This window comes from Cetorhinus maximus, chromosome 31, assembly GCF_964194155.1.
Source record: "Cetorhinus maximus chromosome 31, sCetMax3.hap1.1, whole genome shotgun sequence".
Classification (NCBI taxonomy): Eukaryota; Metazoa; Chordata; class Chondrichthyes; order Lamniformes; family Cetorhinidae; genus Cetorhinus; species Cetorhinus maximus.
Window position 1 is genome coordinate 887,773 of NC_135909.1, and position 22,505 is coordinate 910,277.

Below are 22,505 nucleotides of genomic sequence, written 5' to 3' on the forward strand. Positions count from 1 at the left end.
TGAATGTGGCACTGAAGAATAGCACTGCCCATCGTATGATGTATCGAGTCACATGGTAATAAACTCAGAGAATATTTTAAAAGGAACTTGCATGGCAGCAGCAGCACCATGCATGGCAGTAACTGGGATCAATACATAGTTAAAGATTAACAATAAAGTGTTCATGTTAAACATACAAGTCTCAAGCTCTCATCATTGAGACACCAAACAAACCCATAACCCAACAGCAAAAGAGTGGAGAACCAGAGGACACTGATTTAAGATGAATCGCAAAATAACTGGGACAACATGAGGAAAACCTTTTTACATAGTGAGTGGTTAGGATCTGGAATGCAATGCCTGAGAGCCAGGTGGAGGCAGATTCAATTGTGGCGTTCAAAAGGAAATTGGATTATTACTGGAAGAATTAATATTTGCAGAGCTACAGAGAAAGGGCAGAGGGGAGTTTCCTGAGCTGAGTTGCTCTTGCAGAAAGTTGCCACAGACTTGAAGGGCTGAATGGTCCCCTTCTGTGCAGTAACCATTCTCTGGATCACAGGGTATTATGAACCCTTGGTATAATCTCTAAAATGTATAAAATTGTAAACTCCAAAATGAGGAAATTGGGATTGATCTCAGCCAGGAAAGCATTGGAGTGCTACTCTGAGCCTCAGTGGGTGATTACTAGGGAGCAATAATTTTCTGCATAGCCATGTCAGCTCGGCATACCTATTTCCCAAAGTATGAATTGGCAAGGACATTACAACAACAGCTTGCATTTATATAGTACCTATAACATAGTAAACCATTCCAAGGAGCTTTATCAGACATAAATCAGCACCAAACTAAGGAAGGAGGCATTTGGACAGATGATGAAAAGTTTAATCAGGGGTAGGTTTTAAACAAAGGAGGAGAGAGAGGTTTGGGGAGGAATTCCAGAACTTAAGGCCTATATGGCAAGTGGGGGGGGGGTGCCAGCTGCATATTATGCTTCAGATTCCATTAAAATTTTGGCACATAATGCTTTCAATCCACATTCATAAAGAAGGTTATTAAGGCAACAAACATTCATTTGGCTCCAAGACCTATAACCATTCTACATAAGAAATAAGAACAGGAGTAGACCATTCGGTCCCTCGAGCCTGCTCCACCATTCAATAAAATCATGGCTGATCTTCTTGTGTTTCGATTTCCACATTCTCTGAGAGAAGAGACTGTTGTTCAGTTTGTCAGCATTGAAACAGAGCCAGAGTCCCATTGGTAACAGAGCACTATGGCATGCAGACCCTTTAATAGTAAGACAGCGGGGCCCCACAGAGCTATTTTACAAAACAGACACCGTCGTCTTATACCACTGCTGTGAGACACAGAGCCCTGTCTAATTGCCATATTGTTTGCTGAGGTTATTTCTGTGGCTGCTGTCTGAGATTGGTGCTTCATTCTTCTATTGCATTGCTGCAGGTCACTGCACACAGCAAGCGCTTGTGTCAAACAAACAGGCACAGCGTGCAAATTAGATTGTAATACACCTCGGTAGACACTGAAATCAACAATTTTTTCTCTCTCTTTCCATTATTTTTCTCCTTTCTTTTTCGCCTTTGCTCCCCGCCCCCAACCCACTCCGTTTCTTCTGAAGAGTGACTCACGCCAGAAACAGTTCTACAAGCTGCTTTTCATTTGAGTGTCAACAGGTTGTTCCACCATGTGGACCATCACATCTGAGTCATATCCTGAATCCAATCAAGCAGTGTTCTTCATTGCAAGGCCCACCGATATTAATTGTGGCTCCCCAGTTGCATCCATCCATTTTCAGTAACCCCTTTATCCTCAGAGGGTCGCGGCGAGCCGGAGCCCAACCAGCATTATATTCCTATTTATTTTATAATTAGCATTGAAGACTGTGCACCCAGCCTATCAAAAGTCAGCCTTCTTTACATGTCACATTGACCGCATGCACAATGTGTGTTAATAAGTATACCTAGTATGTGCATTGTATAGTAAGAGTTATATTACCATAGTAACCACTAGCAGAGTATTCAACCGTTGGTGTTGTGTATTTTTTTGGCCCAAGTGAGTTATTGGAGCAATAAGCAAAGATAATTTAGTAGTCGATGTGGCTCTCACACTGCATGTTTTTTGCTAAAGTGGCCTTTGCTTGAAAAATAGTGAAGACAACTGTGATAGAGACACAATCTAGGCTGACACCCCAGGCACCGGTACTGAGGGAGCATTGCATTGTCGGAGTGCTGTCTTTTACATGAGACTTTAAAACACAACCCATCCACCCTTTCTGGTGAAATAAAACATTCCACAGTGGTTATTGGAAGAAAAGCTGGGGGGAGTTCTCCCCAGTGTCCCGGGACCAATATTTACCCCTCAACCAACATCACTAATAAAACAGGTGATCTGATCTTTACCTCAGTGCTGTTTGTGGGAGCTTGCTGTGCACAAATTGGTTGCCGCATTTCCTACAGAACAACAGTGTGCTTACACTTCAAAAACACCTATTTGGCTCTACAGCACTTTGGAAATGCATCATATAAGCACAAGTTTCAGGAAACACTGGATAGCAGTCAGGAGTTAGAAGCCTGACCAATCTTTCTGTCTCCAACTGTTGAAATCATAAATTGAAGTTACATTAATCTTGGATGGAGGAAGTGGGGGAGGGCTGGAGTGGGGGATTTAATGCCTACCAAAGACTATTGTGAGAAAAGTGGAGCTATGGGTACTCAGTCAAAGAATATTAACCAAGTGAACACTTTACAAGTATTTTGTATGATTTTTCAGGTCTTTCATTAATGTAATTGAATGATTTTCAAATAAAGGCCAGGATAGCAGATACAATACACAGTCTAGGGATGGTGTACAGCCTAAAGAACTGGCAGGAGTGCTGCTGGAAGTTTTGAAGCTGTAAATCTGAGTTGAACTTTGTGTAAAAACTCACTGTTTTTAACCTCTGTAATGTAGAGCCTGAATTGTCCTTTGGGCCTCCTTGAATAGACGCTGCAACATTATAATACATATATAACCTAACTTATAACAACAATATCCTTTTCTCCAAAAGACTGAGAATTTCCTTGCAATTCTGCCTCTTTGATGTGAGGAAAATATCAGTGCCCAGACTGTGACCTGCAGCCATGTCTGATCTAGGTCTAATCTGTCAGCGCAGAGATGAAAAGTATTATCGATGGAAAGCAATAGACCGCTTGAAATGAATCGTCTGATCTCTAACTGGCAGGATTAGGGACAGTTGGATTTGCTGTTTGATTGCATTGTTAATCTTTTATAGATCTTTCCAATTTCTTTTTTTGGTTTCTGGCAAAAGGAAGCATAAGAACATGCTTCTATATAAGGTTCAATCTTTAAAAAGACTTTATCCTCTTTATTTTCAATTTTCTCACCACCTCGCCTGAGGAGACTGTTTCCAGCTGGGGTAGCTTGGGTGACACAACCCTTAGTATTTTCACTAAGTAGTGAGCCTGAACAGCCATAGGAGCATCACAGCTGAGTACAATCGTGTACAAAAACAGAAAATGCTGGAAAAACGCAGCAGGTCTAGCAGTATCTGTGGAGAGAGAAACAGAGTTAACGTTTCGAGTCCGTATGACGATGGGTTGAATGGCCTATTTCTGCTCATACGTCTTATGGTCTTATGGACCCTTCTTCAGAGCTAAAGAGAAGTAGAAATGAGATGAAATTTACACTGTTTAAGGTGGGCGGAGAATGTGAAGCTGGATAGAAGGCCAGTGATAGGTGGGGACTAAGGAGAGGCTGACAAAGATGTCATGAACAAAAGGACAAAGGGAGTGTTAATGGTGGTAGTAAGGGCTAAAAAAGGTGCTGATAGTGGCATAAATGTAAGAAAGTAGAATGTGATAATAGCAGAACAAGGGTCAGCATTGTGTGAAAGAACAACATGGAATAAGTAACAGATGGCCCTTGTGGGGGTGGGGTGGGGGGAATGGGTGGTAGTGGGGAAAGAGGATAGAAAATGGGATAAATGGGGGATAAAAAGGAGATAAAACAATGAATAAAAATAAAAAGTGGATAAAAAATAAAAATGAATTTTGAAAAAGGGATTAAAAAAGGGGTGAAGATAGAGGAGAGAATTCACGGTCTGAAGTTGTTGAACTCAATGTTAAGTCCAGAAGGCTGTAAAGTGCCTAATCGGAAGATGAAGTGCAGTTCCTCCAATTTGCGTTGGGCTTCACTAGAACATTGCAGCAGACCAAGGACGGACATGCGAGCATGAGAGCAGGATGGTGTGTTGAAATGGCAAGCAACAGGAAAGTCTGGGTCATGCTTGCGGACAGACTGAAGGTGTTCCACAAAGTGGTCACCCGGTCTGCATTTGGTCTCCCCAATGTAGAGGAAGACCGCATTGGGAGCAACGAATGCAGTAGACCAAATTGAAGGAGGTGCAAATGAAGCGCTGCTTCACCTGGAAGGAGTGTTTGGGCCCTTGGACAGTGAGGAGGGACAGGTGTCTCACCTTCTGCGGTTGCATGAGAAGGTGCCGTGGGAAGGGGGAGACGTGTTGGGGGTAATGTTGGAGTGGACCAGGATGTCCTGGAGGGAACGGTCCCTACGGAATGCTGACAGGAGTGGGTGAGGGAAAATGTGTTTGGTGGTGGCATCATGCTGGAGTTGGCAGAAATGGTGGAGGATGATCCTTTGAATGTGGAGGCTGGTGGGGTGAAAAGTGAGGACAAGGGGGACCCTATCATAGTTCTGGGAGGGAGGGGAAGGCGTGAGGACAGGGGCGTGGGAGATGGGCCGGACAAGGTTGAGGGCCCTGTCAACCACAATGGGTGGGAAACTTCAGTTAAGGAAGAAGGAAGACATGTCAGAAGCACTGTTTTAGAAAGTGGCACCATCGGAACAGATGCGAAGGAAGCGAAGGAACGGAGAAAATGGGTTGGAGCCCTTACAGGAAGCAGGGTGTGAGGAGCTGTAGTTGAGGTAGCTGTGGGAGTTGGTGGGCTTGTAATGAATATTGAGGAACAGTCTATCACCAGAAATGGAGACAGAGAGGTCATGGAAGGGAAGGGAAGTGTTGGAGATGGACCATGTGAAGGTGATAGAGGGGTGGAAATTGGAAGCAAAATTGATCAATTTTTTGAGGTCCAGATGAGAGCATGAAGCGGCACCGAAACAGTTATCGATATACCAAAAAAAGAGTTGTGGGAGGGGGCCTGAGTAAGACTGGAACAAGGCATGTTCCATATATCCTGTAAAGAGACAGGCATAACTGGGGCCCATGTGGGTACCCATAGCCACACCTTTTATTTGGAGGAAGTGAGACAAGTTTAAGGAAAAATTGTTCAGTGAGAGAACAAGTTCAGCCAGACGGAGGAGAGTGGCGGTGAATGGGGATTGTTCGGGCCCCTCTTCAAGGAAGAAGTGGAGAGCCCTCAGACCATCCTGGTGGGGGATGGAAGTGAAGAGGGATAGGACGTCCGTGGTGAAGAGGAGGTGGTTAGGGCCAGGGAACTGGAAACTGTTGGTATGACATAGGGCATCAGAGGAATCGCGGATGTAGGTGGGAAGAGAGAACAGAGTCAAGATAGGAAGAAGTTACAATCTTGTGTTTATCTGACATCGACCGAGAAACAATAGCTAGTTGATAGGTGTCAGACATGGCTCATTGGGTAGCCCTCTCATTCCAAGCCAGAAGGTTATACATTCAAGCTCCACTCCACAGGCTTTGAGCAAAAATATCTAGGCTGATACTTAGTGCAGTCAGAGGGAGGTCTGCGCATCTTTTGAATGAGACATTAAACCCATCTGCAACAAAAACAAAAACAGAAATACCTGGAAAAACTCAGCAGGTCTGGCAGCATCGGTGGAGAAGAGCACAGTTGACGTTTCAAGCCTCATCTGTTGAAGGGTCATGAGGACTCGAAACATCAACTGTGAGTTCTGTTGAAGGGTCATGAGGACTCGAAACGTCAACTGTGCTCTTCCCCACCGATGCTGCCAGACCTGCTGAGTTTTTCCGGGTATTTCTGTTTTTATTTTTGTTTTGGATTTCCAGCATCCGCAGTTCTTTGCTATTAAACCCATCTGTCCTCTCAGGTGGACGTAAAAGACCCCATAGCACTATTTTGAAGAGAAAGAGGGTTCTCCCTGACAGGCAGGGCCTCAGTTTAATGTCTCATTCGAAAGGCTGTAACCCCAACAGTGCAGCCCTCGCTCAATGCTGGCAATGGAGTGCAAGGTAAGTGTTCCGGGAGGCAGTGGGTCGGGAGGCCCAAGATTTTTTTTTGGGACAAATTATCAATCAACCCTTGAATTCCCACATATGGTGCCTGAGCAATAAGCTTAAAGAGATGGTACAGGTATAGGGAGCTAAACATCACAGCTAGATCCTAGCGTACTAATGAGCATCACCACTGAACATTAGATGGTGTTTTTAAAAGAGATTGAAATCTGTGGCTCTCACAGATATTTTCTAAGGCACAGTTTTTCCAACACCAGCTATCTCTAACCTACAGATGTTGAGACTTTAACAATGTTGACATGTGTATCAAGAGCATCACAAAGTGACTATTTGGTTCATTTTGGCCCCTTTCTTTCTACTCTCTCTCTGTAGATGTCATCCACACGGTGGGGCCCATTGTACAGGGAAAGGAAAGGCTTCCAGAGGAGGCACTGCAGAGTTGTTACATAAAGAGTCTGAAACTTGCTGAGGACAATAACCTGCGAACCATTGTAAGTCTGTTTGTAAGTTGATACAGCAAAATGCAGCAAGAGATAGTTCCCAACTAAGCAGTGAATCTCAGCATCCTCCTTCTTAAAGGACCAGTAAGGGCAATCTTCAATCTTTAAAAGAGACATCAATCGTTTAAATTCCCTTTTCCCCTGCTTTTCTCCCCTCATGAAGACACTGCTGCTTTTTTTGAACATGGCTCAGGTTAGTGCCAGGCACTCTTAATATCCTGGGCAATTGGCTTTACTTCAAACACGAGACCCAAGTGATAGCAGATTAGTCATAGTTACTCTGCTTCAGCAACAGCTTGCATTTATATATCACCGTTGACATAGTAAAAAGTCACAAGGCACTTCACTGGAGCATTAGCAAATAAATCTCGATGTTGAGCAACATGGGGAGATATTGGAACGGGTGGCCAAAAGCTTGATCAAAGAGAGAGATTTCAAGCAGCTTCTTAAAGGAAGAGAGAGAGAGGTGGAGGGGTTTAGGGAGGAAATTCCAGAGCTTAGGACCCAGGCAGCTGAAGGCACAGCCAGCAATGGTGGAATGATTAAAATCAGGGGATGCTCAAGAGGCCGGAATTGGGAGACACATGGAGATCTTAGAGGGTTGTAGGGGCAGAAGAGGTTCCAGAGATAGTTTCACCTGAAATATAGATTTGCATTTTCCATATAAGTCACTGGATAACGATATAACGATTAAGAGCAAGAATCCTGGTTGACTTTTTCCTTCACTTCCTTACCTTTGGTCAGTGGGGGCAATTTTGGCATCCACTACATCATCCTAACTAGAATTCACACAGCCTAAAATAAAGAACAAACTTGCCCCAAGACATCAAGACACCCTATGCCTTTCACAGCCATTGAAGTACTTTTTGAAATGTAGTCAACACTGTTGTGATGTCGGAAATGCAAAAGCCAATTTGCGTACAGCAAGCTCCCATAAACACCAATGAGATAAATGATCAATTTTAATGATGTTGGTTAACACTGTGCTATCAACCCAAGATGATTTAAATCAATCACTTAAACCTACATCTCTGATTCACATGCTTGTTTATTGTACTCATGGTAGTGTAGGCCAGTCTATGTCTAGTTGCTGCCTTGTAGGACTCAATAGTCCTGATTGCCTTGGCAGTCTTTCAATGCTATCAGTTCTATGATATGTGAACTTCTTTCTGACCTCATTTTCCTTTGCCTGTATTCTTGATTCTTCTCATTAAACGCATGGACTCTCTGTGAGAAGAGAAACTATAGCATGCTTGATTTAAGCCATATTCTTAAAATATTCTAACATAATGCCTCTTTCCTGTCATTAGCCTGAGACTCTTGACACATTAAAAGCGCTCATCTTGCACAGAAGAGACAATAACCCAGAACTGGAGGCCGCAGCCCCTTTTTCAATGCTGTTAAATTCGATGGGCTTTGCACACAGTCTGTTAATGTCAAGAATATGTCCCCTTTCCTGTTGTAATATCAGTTCTTATCATCCAAATAGAAGATGATTGTTCAAGGGGAAACGTTCATTTCTTTCATTCCTGTGCTTAATTTCTCCTATTTTTTATTATTGTGCTGGAACTATATCTCAAGCATTGCTTATCCTTCTAACAGTCTGTCCTCCCATGTTTAGCACACTTGGACTGCTTAGTATCTCTAGTTGGTTAAGGTTGCTCCCCTGAAGACTCGGTGGGAGAAGGCACTGCCTTGTGTGGTACAGCCAGAGACTGTCACATTTAATCCCCAGCCTCCCACCTCAGCCAGGATGCTTCATTTGGTCTCAGTGACCCTTAACTAGGGAAGGCGGGAGTGAAATGGAATCAACTTGAGATCACTGTCCGGAAACCATTGTTGGAAAATGGATGTGTGTGGGCATCAGGTGAGAACAGAGTTAGGCTTACTGGTTACTAACCCCAGTTGGACATGTACCTGGAGGTCTGATCACATGGCCTCCTGCCCCGGACTATCCCACCCCCTCACTCCCACCATTGATCACCCAAAATGGCCATCCTCATGGTGCACTGCCTTCCCATGCCAATCAGAAAGTGAAGAGATTATCCATTACCCAAAAGGATCAGTCTTGACTGTCAGATGTACAGTCCTTTTTTGTCTCCCTGTCCAATACTTGAGTAACCAGCAAACACAGATTGTTTTCAAAGAAACAGTTTTCTGTTGCCTGATATGATTCTTTTTCCTGGGTTCTGCTCCCAGCAGTATCCTACAGATCAGTCTTTAATCCCTGAAGAGTCCAGTTCAATCCTGGAGGGTTGACAACCCTAGCTAGGGTAGTTTGTGATGCTATCCAGCAGAATACCATGCTCATGCTCACTGTCTACACTCTCACAATGAAGCATTACTGTAGGACCACGGAAGTGTATCCCAGCACATGGGAAGAATTGGAAGAAAAACATCTACACAAAATAATGCATATGCTGGAAATCTGAAAACAGAAAATGCTGAAAATGCTCAGTAGGTCAGGCAGGATCTGTAGAGAGAGAAACAGAGTTGATTTCTCAGGTTATGAACCATGATAAGGTTCACCTTGTTCTCATTTTCCACTCCACTAGTCTTCCTATTCAACAAATCATCCTCTGCCATTTCTATGACTTCCAGTGTAACGCCACCATCAAACATATCTTCCCCACTTTCAGCATTCTGAAGGGCCCTCTGTGACACCCTGTGACACCCTGATTCACTCCTCAATCACTCACCTTCCCACGGCACCTTTCCAAACAAGTTCAGGCAATACAACATCTGCCCTTTTACCTCGTCCGTTCTCATCATCCAAGGTCTCAAACACGCCTTCCAGTTGATGCAACAGGAACCGAAGGTATGGTTGCTTAAATTTGCTGTTGACAAAAATATAGGTAGGAAAATAAGTTGTGAAGGGGACAAAAGGGACATAGATAGGTTAAGTGAGTGGCAAACATCTAGCAAATGCAGTAAAATGTAGGCAAATGCAACATTGTCCATTTTGGCAGGAAGAATAAAAAAGAAGCATATTATCTAAATGGCGAGAGATTGCAGAGCTCTGAGATTCAGAGGGATCTGGGTATCCTAGTACATGAAGCACAAAAGGCTAGTATACAGGTACAGCAAGTAATTAGGAAAGCTAATAGAATGTTGTTGTTTATTGCAAGGGGAATTGAATACAACCTAGAGCGGTTATGCTTCAGTTGGACAGGGCACTGGTGAGACCACATCTAGAAGACTGTGTACAGTATTGGTCTCCTTATTTAAGGAAGGATGTAAATGCATTAGAAGCAGTTCAGAGAAGGTTTACTAGACTAATACCAGGAATGGGCGGGTTGTCTTATCAGGAAAAGTCGGACAGGCTAGGTTTGTATCCACTGGAGTTTAGAAGAGTAAGAGGCACTGTTGAACCCTTTAAGATCCTGGAGTGCCTTGACAGGGTGGATGTGGAGAGGATGTTTCCTGTTGTGGGAGAATCTAGAACTAGGGGTCACTGTTTAAAGATAGGGGGTTACCCATTTAAGACATAGATGAGGAGAAATTTTTTCTCTCAGAGGGTCATGAGTCTTTGGAAAGAGTCTTTGCCTTTTTCAAAAGGCAGTGGAAGCAGAGCCTTTGAATATTTTTAAGACAGAGCTAGATAGATTCTTGATAAGCAAGGGGGTGAAAGGTTATCGGGGGTAGGCAGGAATGTAGATTTGAGGTTACAGTCAGATCAGCCATGATCTTATTGAATGGGAGAGCAAGCTCATGGGGCCAAGTGACCTACTCCTGCTCCTAATTCTTATCTTCTTATGTTCTTTCAATTCAGTATACTGTATTCACTGCTCACAATGTGGTCTCTACACTGGGAAGACCAAATGTAGACTGGGTGACCACCTTGCGGAAAACGTACTTTCAGTCCCTAAGCAAAATCCAAAACCTCCAGTCATTTGTCATTTTCATTCTCCACTTTGCTTTCACTCTGATCTCTCTGTCCTCGACCTGCTGCGACGTTCCAATGAAGCTCAATGTAAGCTCAAGGAAGGAATAGCATCTCATCTTTCGATTATGCACTTGACAACCTTACAAACTCAATATTGTATTCAACAATTTAATTCAACCTCTGCCCCCATTTGGTTTCCTTTATGCAGGTTTTCATTTTTGCTTGTTTTTCTCTTGTTTTTGTTTAGATATGGCAGCCGTTCATCATTCTGTGATTCACACCTCCTCTAGACACTCCTCTTGGGCAGAATTTTCTGTCTGCCGGGCGGGCGGGCCCGACCCAATCTCCGGCAGGTGGGGAGTCGATCCCCGCCAGAGAAGTGGGTCCCACCACCATTTTACGTGGGCGGGCCAATTAAGGCCCGCCCAGCGTGACATACGGCGGGAAGTGCTATGCGCTTCCTGTGCGGGCGGGGGGGGCGATTCCCTAAAAGCGAGAGTGCGCTTTTTCACGCATGCGCACGAAAAAGCGCACATCTCTCTGAGGCTAAGTGCTGCCTCAGGGAGATCACTGACACTTTTAAAAATATGAAAAAAAAATGAGATGAGGCATGTTCATAATTTACATTATAACTTTATTAAAATTTTTTGCAACCCTGCATGAAACCTCACCCCGCTGCTGGATGAGGTTTCATGTTTTACCTATTAGCCGCTGGGGCTCCTGGCCTGCCTGCCAGCCTTAAGGTTGGATGGGCAGGTCCTTTAATTGTTTAAATGACCCTGTCAATGGCCTCAATTGGCCATTGACAGGTCGGCGGACCCGCAGCTGATTTTGCTGTGGGCCCGCCTTCCTGAAAATTTAAATGGGGCGGGATGACATCGGGGGTTCCACCCAACGTCTTCCCGTGTCATTTTACGTGTCGGTGAGCGGGCTCCGCCCCATGCTCGCCGACGGCAAAATTCTGCCCCTTGTTTCTTTACTTTCACTCCCTTTGGCTCTGCACCACCAACACTTTTGTCTTCTAATATTTCTTGTCTTCCACATATCCTACCACAGGCCTGTTCTTTTTCCCAACCACCACCCTCCCCCGACCCCGCCATCCTTTTTTACTTGCTTAAAATGTATAACATTTCTAACTTCCCAGTTCAGGTGAAAGATCATTGATCTGAACTGTTGACTCTGTTTCTTTCTCCTGAGATGTCACCTGACCGGCTGAGTATTACCAGCATTTTCTGTTTTCATCTACTTCAGCAAATTTGTTTGTTTTTGTAGAAAAAGAAAGACTTGCATTTATATTGCCTTTCAAGACCATTGTGCGTTTCAAAGCACTTTACAGCCAACAAAGTATTTTTTGAAGTCTGTGTTATAATGTAGTGAATAAATTAGCTGAATTGTGCACAGCAAGCTCCCACAAACAGCAATGTGATAATGACCTGATAATCTGTTTTTGCAAAGTCGATTGAGGGATAAATATTGGACCCAGGACACCGGGGCTAAGCCCCCTACCCTTCCTCGAAGTAGTGGCCATGGGATCCACCTAAGATCCACTCCACGAGGCCTTGGTTTCATATCTCATCTGCAACAGTGCAGCTCTAACAGTGCAGCACTCCCTCAGTACTGCAGCAGAGTGTTAACCGACATTGTTGTGCTCAAATCCTGGAGTGCATCTTGAACTGCTGATGCTGATTTGTGTTGATTCTTATATTTTAAAATGATTTCACACCCTCTGATATTAGTTCAAAGTGACCTTGACAAATGTCTGGGCCGGGGATACTCAATGTCATCCTTCGTCAGTGAATCCTGTATGGAAACAGAGGTCAAGAAAGAGAAGCAATAAAAGCACAAGGCAGAGCCCTTAAGTGCATCGATGGGCAGAGGGATCTGGGTGTACAGGTCCACAGGTCACTGAAAGTGGCAACGCAGGTGGATAAGGTAGTCAGGAAGGCATACGCCATGCTTGCCTTCATTGGCAGGGGTATTGAGTATAAAAGCTGGGAAGTCATGCTGCAGCTGTATAGAACCTTGGTTAGGCCACACTTGGAATATTGCATGCAATTCTGGTCGCCACATTACCAGAAGGATATGGAGGCGTTGGAGAAGGTGCAGAGGAGGTTTACCAGGATGCTGCCTGGTCTGGAGGTTATTAGCTATGAGGAGAGGTTGGATTGTTCTGACCAGAGCGACGGAGATTGAGGGGCGACTTGATAGAAGTTTACAAAATTATGAGTGGCATGGACAGAGTAGATAGTCAGAAGCTTTTTCCCAGGGTGGAAGAGTCAATTACTAGGGGACATAGATTTAAGGTGAGAGGAGAAAACTTTAGAGGACATGTGCGGGGCAAGTTTTTTACGCAGAGGGTAGTGAGTGTCTGGAATTCGCTGCCAGAGGAGGTGGTGGAAGCAGGTACGATAGTGGTGTTTCAGAGGCAGCTTGACAAATACATGAATAGAATGGGAATAGAGGGATACAGACCCCAGAAGTGCAAAATGTTTTAGTTTGACAGGCAATATGATCGGCGCAGGCTTGGAGGGCCGAAGGGCCTGTTCCTGTGCTGTACATTTTTTTGTTCTTTGTTCTTTGAAAAATAGAGAAAGGAATACTGGGACAAATTTTACAAGTTATGTCTTTTGGTGTAAAGCTTTATGCAATGTAAAATGCATATCAGGATTTTGGAAACAGAGGTCATTCCACAGCCTGTACCAGTCGCTAACCAAAATGTACTGTGGATCAGTTTTTTTTTAATCATTCACAGGATGTGGGCTTCGCTGGCTGGGCCAGCATTTATTGCCCATCCTTAGTTGCCCTTGAGAAGGTGGTGTTGAGCGGCCTTCTTGAGCCGCTGCAGTCCATGTGGTGTAGGTACACCCACAGTGCTGTTAGGAAGGGAGTTCCAGGATTTTGACCCAGCGACAGTGAAGGAACGACGATATGTTTCCAAATCAGGATGGCAAGAGACTTGGAGGGGAACTTCCAGGTGGTGATGTTCTCATGTGTCTGCTGCTCTTGTCCTTCTAGATGGCAGTGGTCGTGGGTTTGGAAGGTGCTGTCTAAGGAGGCTTGGTGAATTTCTACAGTGCATCTTGTAGATGGTACACACTGCTGCCACTGTGTGTCGGTGGTGGAGGGAGTGAATGTTTGTGGATGTGGTACCAATCAAGCAGGCTGCTTTGTCTTGGACAGTGTCAAGCTTCTTGAATATTGTGGGAGCTGCACTCATCCACGCAAGTGGGGAGTATTCCATCACATTCCTGACTTGTGCCTTGTAGATGGTGGACAGGCTTTGGGGAGTAAGGAAGTGGGTTACTTGTTGGAGGATCCCTAGCCTAGAGTAAATGCTGAGCTGCACAGCTAAACTCCTGATTTCTGTCCTCCTCATGGAGCTCTGTCCCAGGAGTGCTAACATAACATTTACCCGAGTGTTCTTACACCCGCCATGTCATCCAGATCAACATACCATCCCCGATAGTCCAACAACATTTAAGTGTGACTGGACGATGAAAGGGTTAAATTTCAATGTCAGAAAATGCCAGGGAAGACAAAAGGCTAATGTGTGATACTTAACCCTCACATAAATGAGATTATAGTGAAAGACTTGTCAATTTCCAATTTGCTGCTTCTCCAGAGGTGTCAGGGCACTGTTTGGACTCCTTGTTCTCATTGCAAAGTGCATTGATAAATGAGGTAGAGAGTTTGTCACTGTATCTTTTGTCAGTGTCTGTCTTATCACCAGGCTCTCTTGTCCTGCTCCAGCACTGCAGGAGTGTTGCATTACCAGACCCACAAGAACACAAGAGATAAGAGCAGGAATAGACCACCCGGCCACTCGAGCCTGCTCCACCATTCAACACGATTAACACTGATCTTGGGCTTCAATTCCACTTTCCCATCCGCTCTCTATACTTCTTGATTCTCTGAGAGACCAACAGTTGTCTATTCCAGCCTTAAATATATTCAACAATGGAGTATCCACAACCCGCTGGGGGAGAGAATTCCAAAGACTCATAACCCATTGTCTGAAGAAATTTCTCCTCATCTCAGCCCTAAATGATTGTCCTCTTATCGTGAGACTGTGCCCCCATGTTCTGGGTTCCCCAAACTGGGGGAAACAACGTCTCAGTGTCAAGCCTGTCAAGCCTCTGCACAATCATGTATATTGCAGTGAGATACCTCCTAGCTTAATCCCCTGTCATTTAATTTCCTGCAATTCTTCTAAAATAATGATGAGAGTACACTGATCCCTCTGTGGATGCACAGCATAGTCACGTTAATTCCTGTTCTCCATTTCCATGGATCATAATCCAGGTTTACAGTCCAGTGTAGCACTCAAGGAGTGCTGCTACACTGTCGGAGGTGTTGTCTTTTGGATAAAACGTTAAACCAAGGCCCTGTTTGCCATCTAAGATGGATGTCAGTGATCCAACAACTACTATTTTGAACATCAGGGAGCTATCCCTGCTGTCTTGGGGTCAAAATTCATTCCTCAACCAACATCATTAAAAAAACACAGGTCAGAATTTTATGCCCCCCCACCTGTGGGTGTTTAGATGGGGGGGCAGCGTGAAATTGAAGGAACAGGATTCTCTCCTGGTTCCTGCCAGCCCCGCATTCCAATGTCTTCCTGAACTACTTCTTTCCACTGCAGCGCTGTTGTTGCAGGGACTAGAGAGCTGCCAGCCAATCAGATTGGTCTCGGCAGGACTTCCTCCCAAGTGAGGGGTGGAGGTCCATCTGGGGCCAATTGACACTCATTCGAGCGTAAAGTGGTTGCGGGCACTTGGAATGAGCAGGGATGTGTTCCCTGCCATCTGAAAAATTCAGGCCACAGATTATCTGGTCATTATCAGTTTGCTATTTGCATGGGCTTGCTCTGTGCAAATTGGTAGCCACATTTCCTACATTACTATAGTTAGCATGCTTCAAAAATATTTAACTGGTGAGAAAGCGCTTTGCGGCACCCTGAGATGGTGATAGGTGCTATGTAAATGCAAGTTTTTCTTTCAAATCCAATACAATAAATTTAGTCTATGGCTGATATCCTGGTGTGTTCTGGCACCTGAATCAGAGCTCAGTTGGTGAGATGAAGTTACGTGGGTGGAGGCTGTAGGGCTGAAAGGCCTGTTTCTGTGCTAGGGCGGCAGTGGTGAGTGCTGCCTTCAATGGCCCCAAATTCAGGAATTAAAACTCAGACAGGTTTCCTGCTCCTTATTACGAGACACCAACTCCTGCTGCAAACAGGGTTACCAACTCTGGTTGAAAGTATTCCTAGAGATTTTACCTCATGACCTCCCGCGTACAGTGAAAGTGAAACAACACACAATGTTTCTAAAATGCCCTCCTTAACATTTTTGCTCAGCCCAGTGTCCAGGAAATTAATTCCTCGAGAGTCCAGGACAACCCAGGAGAGTCGGCAACCCTTTGCTGCAGAGTGTACATATGTGCCTATATCAAGTGAGAGCAGGGTAGGACAGTCACTACTCAAATTCATGCATTAAGAATGACCATTCATACAAGTAACTAGAGGACAGCCAAAGCACAAGCAACAAGGATTTCACACCTTTTAGGGCTGGAGAAAACTGGAGGGGAGAAAATGCAAGAGATCCACTGAAAATCAAAAAGAAAAGTGGGCACTGGAAGCGTAGGTTGGCAGGATAACAATGTAAAGCCTAAACATTCCTATTCACCACAAGTATATCATGGACATGGTGCAGCCACACAGATTCTAAAACAATGTGCAGCAGCTTGGTATTAAACTGACCCTCTGCTTGCATTATGATAAAAACAAAAAACTGCGGACGCTGGAAATCCAAAACAAAAACAGAATTACCTGGAAAAACTCAGCAGGTCTGGCAGCATCGGCGGAGAAGAATAAAGTTGACGTTTCGAGTCCTCATGACCCTTCAACAGAACTGAGTAAAATTAGGAGAGGGGTGAAATATAAGCTGGTTTAAGGTGAGGGAGGTGGGGGGAGAGAAGTGGGGGGGTGGGTGGTGGGGGGGGCGGAGGTGGGGGTGGTTGTAGGGACAAGCAAGCAGTGATAGGAGCAGATAATCAAAAGATGTCACAGACAAAATAACAAAGAGGTGTTGAAGGTGGTGATATTATCTAAGAGAATGTGCTAATTAAGAATGGATAGCAGGACACACAAGGTACAGCTCTAGTGGGGGTGGGGTGAAATAAGACTAACAGGGCATAAACAGTATAAATTTTAAAATAATGGAAATAGGTGGGAAAAGAAAAATCTATATAAATTATTGGAAAAAACAAAAGGGAGGGGGAAGAAACGGAAAGGGGGTGGGGATGGAGGAGGGAGTTCAAGATCTAAAGTTGTTGAATTCAATATTCAGTCCGGAAGGCTGTAAAGTGCCTAGTCGGAAGATGAGGTGCTGTTCCTCGAGTTTGCGTTGAGCTTCACTGGAACAATGCAGCAAGCCAAGGACAGACATGCGGGCAAGAGAGCAGGGTGGAGTGTTAAAATGGCAAGTGACAGGGAGGTTTTGGTCATTCTTGCGGACAGACCACAGGTGTTCTGCAAAGCGGTCGCCCAGTTTGCGTTTGGTCTCTCCAATGTAGAGGAGACCGCATTGGGAGCAACGAATGCAGTAGACTAAGTTGGGGGAACTGCAAGTGAAATGCTGCTTCACTTGAAAGGAGTGTTTGGGCCCTTGGACGGTGAGGAGAGAGGAAGTGAAGGGGCAGGTGTTGCATCTTTTGCGTATGCATGGGGAGGTGCCATAGGTGGGGGTTGAGGAGTAGGGGTTGATGGAGGAGTGGACCAGGGTGTCCCGGAGGGAATGATCCCTACGGAATGCCGCCGGGGGGGGTGAAGGGAAGATGCGTTTGGTGGTGGCATCATGCTGGAGTTGGCGGAAATGGCGGAGGATGATCCTTTGAATGCGGAGGCTGGTGGGGTGATAAGTGAGGACAAGGGGGACCCTATCATGTTTCTGGGAGGGAGGAGAAGGCGTGAGGGCGGATGTGTGGGAGATGGACCGGACATGGTTTGAGGGCCCTGTCAACGACCGTGGGTGGAAAACCTCGGTTAAGGAAGAAGGAGAACATGTCAGAGGAACTGTTTTTGAAGGTAGCATCATCAGAACAGATGCGACGGAGGCGAAGGAACTGAGAGAATGGGATGGAGTCCTTACAGGAAGCGGGGTGTGAGGAGCTGTAGTCGAGGTAGCTGTGGGAGTCGGTAGGCTTGTAATGGATATTGGTGGACAGTCTATCACCAGAAATTGAGACAGAGAGGTCAAGGAAGGGAAGGGAAGTGTCAGAGATGGACCATGTGAAAATGATGGAGGGGTGGAGATTGGAAGCAAAATTAATAAATTTTTCCAGGTCCCGACGAGAGCATGAAGCAGCACCGAAGTAATCACCGATGTACCGGAGAAAGAGTTGTGGGAGGGGGCCGGAGTAGGACTGGAACAAGGAATGTTCCACATACCCCATAAAGAGACAGGCATAGCTGGGGCCCATGCAGGTACCCATAGCCACACCTTTTATTTGGAGGAAGTGAGAGGAGTTAAAGGAGAAATTGTTCAGTGTGAGAACAAGTTCAGTCAGACGGAGGAGAGTAGTGGTGGATGGGGATTGTTCGGGCCTCTGTTTGAGGAAGAAGCTAAGGGCCCTCAGACCATCCTGGTGGGGGATGGAGGTGTAGAGGGATTGGACGTCCATGGTGAAGAGGAGGCAGTTGGGGCCAGGGAACTGGAAATTGTTGATGTGACGTAAGGTGTCAGAGGAATCACGGATGTAGGTGGGAAGGGACTGGACAAGGGGAGAGAGAAGGGAGTCAAGATAACGAGAAATGAGTTCCATGGGGCAGGAACAGGCTGACACGATCGGTCTGCCGGGTCAGTCTCGTTTGTGGATTTTGGGTAGGAGGTAGAAGCGGGCCGTCCGAGGTTGGGCGACTGTCAGGTTGGAGGCTGTGGGAGGAAGATCTCCAGAGGAGATGAGGTCAGTGACAGTCCTGGAAACAATGGCTTGATGTTCAGTGGTGGGGTCATGGTCCAGGGAGAGGTAGGAGGAAGTGTCTGCGAGTTGACGCTCAGCCTCCATGAGGTAGAGGTCAGTGCGCCAGACAACAACAGCACCGCCCTTGTCAGCGGGTTTGATGACAATGTTAGGGTTGGACCTGAGAGAACAGAGTGCAGTAAGTTCAGAGAGAGACAGATTAGAATGGATGAGAGGAGCAGAGAAATTGAGACGACTAGTGTCACGCCGACAGTTCTCAATGAAAAGATCAAGAGAAGGTAAGAATCCAGAGGGAGGGGTCCAGGTGGAGGGAGAATATTGGAGGTGGGTAAAAGGATCCGTTGAACGGGGAGAGGACTCCTGCCCAAAGAAGTGAGCACAGAGACGAAGACAGCGGAAGAAGAGTTCAGCATCGTGCCGAGCCCGAAATTCATTAGGATGAGGGCGTAAGGGTATGAAACTAAGTCCTCTGCTGAGCACTGAACGTTCAGCGTCTGCTTGCATTGTTCTACTTAAAAATGTGGATTACCAGCATGTGATACAGATTGGCTGCAGGCTGTCTCGATCCTCAGCCTCTTGTCTCCATGTTACATGGTAGAGCTGGTTGGAAAGCAGATGAGAACTGCAGTGCTTTGTTATCATTTCTTTTTTTTGCTGGCTTTGTTTCAATTCACTCATCCCCCTAAGCAACCACCCCCCACCCCCACAAACATCTGGGCAAGCTGTGGATTGCTCTTAGTGTATTTGTAAATGGATTCTAATTGTCTGCTTATTCATCAATGGACAGATCTCATGCCTGAGGAATAAATATTTTGCCTGTATTAAGTACCCCTATGTTAGTCTTTTTTTTATTCTTCCACGGAATGTGGGCGTCACTGGCTGGGCCAACATTTATTCCCATCCCTAAATGCCCTTGAGAAGGTGGTGGTGAGCTGTCTCCTCGAACCACTGCAGTCCCTGTTACAGAATAAATCTCACTCTGCATCGTCCCATCAAAGATTCTCTGGTCAGGTACAACACTTCTTGTTTCCAGAAAATATGCTTTATTCAAAAAAATTTGTAAAGGTATATTCACAACAGTTCAAATTTGGCGTTACATAAAGGGCAATACAAATCAGTTTCTTTCAATATTGCACATGAGGTGTCTCACTAACTCACCATAAAAGGTTATATTTACAATGTATATTTACACCGCATGTCAAACATTCTCTGGTGCATGCAGCCCGAGGGGTTTTGCATGGGTTCCAGCCCCTTGATGTGCTATGACTGGAGGGCCTTAGACAATGACCTTTGCAGCAGCTGCCCCAAGCTGTTGTGCATCCTTCAGCACATAGTCTTGGATCTTTTGGAATGTGCCAATCTCCAATATTTGGTCGTTGACAGCTCTTTGCACTGGAAGAGCAGCAAGTTTCGGGCAGACAAGAGAGCATCTTTTAATGAAACAACATGGGCTAGATACACAGTAAAGCCCCCTTCATACAATCCCGTCAAAGATTCTTAGACCAGGTACAACATGGGCCAGATACACACTAAATCTCCCTTTATACTGGTCTATCAAAGATTCTAAGGTCAAACTCAATGTAATCCTCGCACAAACGATGTAATCCTCCCTCTACTCAGGTTGATACTGTACCTCAGCCTACAAAAAATCCCTATCCAAAAATTTTGACATCATTTTTACATTCAAATGTGCTCAAAAACGTTAGGTGATCATTTGACATCAAATGTTCTAATTTGGAATGAGTTTTTCATGCAGTCTGCAGCGTTTTGCCTTATATCACATCAAATGTGATCAAAGACAAAAGGCGCTGGAAGACATTGAGTGTGCCTGAAGCTAACAATTACGCTCAAAGCTAACAAATGAGCTGAAAGCTGACAAATACGCTCCAAGGCATCAAATGCACTCAAAGGAATCAAATGTGTGTAGCAACCTGCATTGAAAAATATCAGGAAATTAATTACTTAAATAATATCTGAACTTATAGTTTTTTTAATGTAGTCCAAAAAATCTTTCCACTATACATGCTTGAGAGCACCACCAGATCCCCATCAGTTCTTAATTCATTTTATTCATACATTAATTGTCATGCAGGGGAAAAAACATACAGGTCGTGGCATGGCCAGCCTGAGTCTCCGTGTACCTGGTGCCTTCCTCCGCCCCCCACCTCCTCAGAATTCTCTGGTGATTCCCTTCACCCCACCAGACCCCCGATCTCCTCCCGGTAACCCAGCAGCCCCACCCACCAACCTGACTGATGATTCCCTCCTCCCCAAAGTCTCGGAGCCTCCACACCCCCAATCCCCACCTCTCCAGTCTCAGGGCCTACACTCTGCCCCGCCTGTCTTGGAGCTTCGGGCCTCGCCACCAAACTCCCAGGCCTCAGGCCTTGCCGCCAAAATCCCAGGTCTCAGGCCTCGCCGCCAAACTCCCAGGCCTCGGGTCTCGCTGCCAAACTCCCAGGTGTCAGGCCTCACTGCCAAACTCCCAGGTGTCAGGCATCACTGTCAAACTCCCAGGTCTCAGGCCTTGCCGCCAAACTCCCGGGCCTCGGGTCTCGCTGCCAAACTCCCAGGTCTCAGTCCTTGCCGCCAAACTCCCGGGCCTTGGGTCTCGCTGCCAAACTCCCAGGTCTCAGGCCTTGCCGCCAAACTCCCAGGCCTCGGGTCTCGTTGCCAAACTCCCAGGCCTCAGGCCTCACCGCCAAACTCCCAGGTCTCAGGCCACACCTCCAAACTCCCGGGTCTCAGGCCTCACTGCCAAACTTCCAGGTGTCAGGCATCACTGTCAAACTCCCAGGTCTCAGGCCTTGCCGCCAAACTCCCGGGCCTCGGGTCTCGCTGCCAAACTCCCAGGTCTCAGTCCTTGCCGCCAAACTCCCGGGCCTTGGGTCTCGCTGCCAAACTCCCAGGTCTCAGGCCTTGCCGCCAAACTCCCAGGCCTCGGGTCTCGTTGCCAAACTCCCAGGCCTCAGGCCTCACCGCCAAACTCCCAGGTCTCAGGCCACACCTCCAAACTCCCGGGTCTCAGGCCTCACCGCCAAACTTCCAGGCCTTGGGCCTTGCTGCGAACCTCCTGGATCTCAGGCCTCACCGGCCAAACTCCTGGTCTCAGGCCTCACTGCCAGACTCCCGGGTCTCAGACCTCGCCGCCAAATTCCCAGGTCTCAGGCCTCACCGCCAGATTCCCGGGTCTTAGACCTCACCACCTAAGTCATGGGCCTCGGGCCTTGCCGCGTCACTGGCAAACTCCTGGGTCTCAAGCCCTGCCGCCAAACTCCCGGATCACAGGTCTCACCTCCAGACTCCTGGGCCTTGGGCCTTGCCTCCAAAGTCACAGGTCTCGGGCCTTGGGCCTTGCTGCCTTGCCACAAAACTCCCAGGTGTCAGTCCTCACCTTCAAGATCCCGGGCCTTGGTCTTCTCTTCCAAATTCCCAGGCGTCGAGTCTCATCGCCAAACTCCCGAGCGTTGTGCCTCACCCTGAAGTCACCGGCCTTGTGCCTCACTGCTGAGCTCCATTCCCCCGTGCCCCCCCTCCCCCACCAACCACTTTCTCTATCCCACTTCCTAACTTCCCTAACCCAACACTTACCTTGCTCCTGCTGCCATCGCTGGTCCCATGCTGGCTGGAAAACTGCAGCAGAGCCAGCCTCTGGAACCACTTGTGGTTCCAGCCGACCCTGCAACCTGAGCTCTCCGGGATGGGGGTGGAGGGAGAGAGAGAGGGGGGTTGCTGGAGAGCACGGGGGAAAGAGAGTTGGGAGAGAAAGGGAAAGAAAGAGAGGGGGAGGCAGGGTCAGAAGAGGGGGGGAGAGAGAAAGGAGGCAAGGGAGAAGGGAAAGGAAGGGAAAAGTCAGGGAGAAGAGAAAGGGGAGAAAAGGGGGAAAAAGGGAGGGGGAGATGAGGGAAGAAAACTGGTGCAATCTTGGGGGATGGGGTTT

At 46.4% G+C, this 22,505-nt stretch overlaps 1 protein-coding gene across 3 annotated transcripts in view; it reads left to right on the forward strand.

Annotated features, from left to right (window-relative positions):
- Positions 1 to 22,505, forward strand: part of LOC144670180 (ADP-ribose glycohydrolase MACROD1-like) — an 886,999-nt gene that overhangs the window by 809,813 nt on the left and 54,681 nt on the right. For all 3 annotated transcript variants that reach the window (XR_013573837.1, XM_078532655.1, XM_078532656.1), the window contains one exon: positions 6,575 to 6,693. Coding sequence is in view for 2 of the 3 variants with exons in the window: in XM_078532655.1 (XP_078388781.1) it covers positions 6,575 to 6,693 (119 nt within the window). In the remaining variant the exon portion in view is untranslated. The remainder of the gene's footprint in view (positions 1 to 6,574; positions 6,694 to 22,505) is intronic.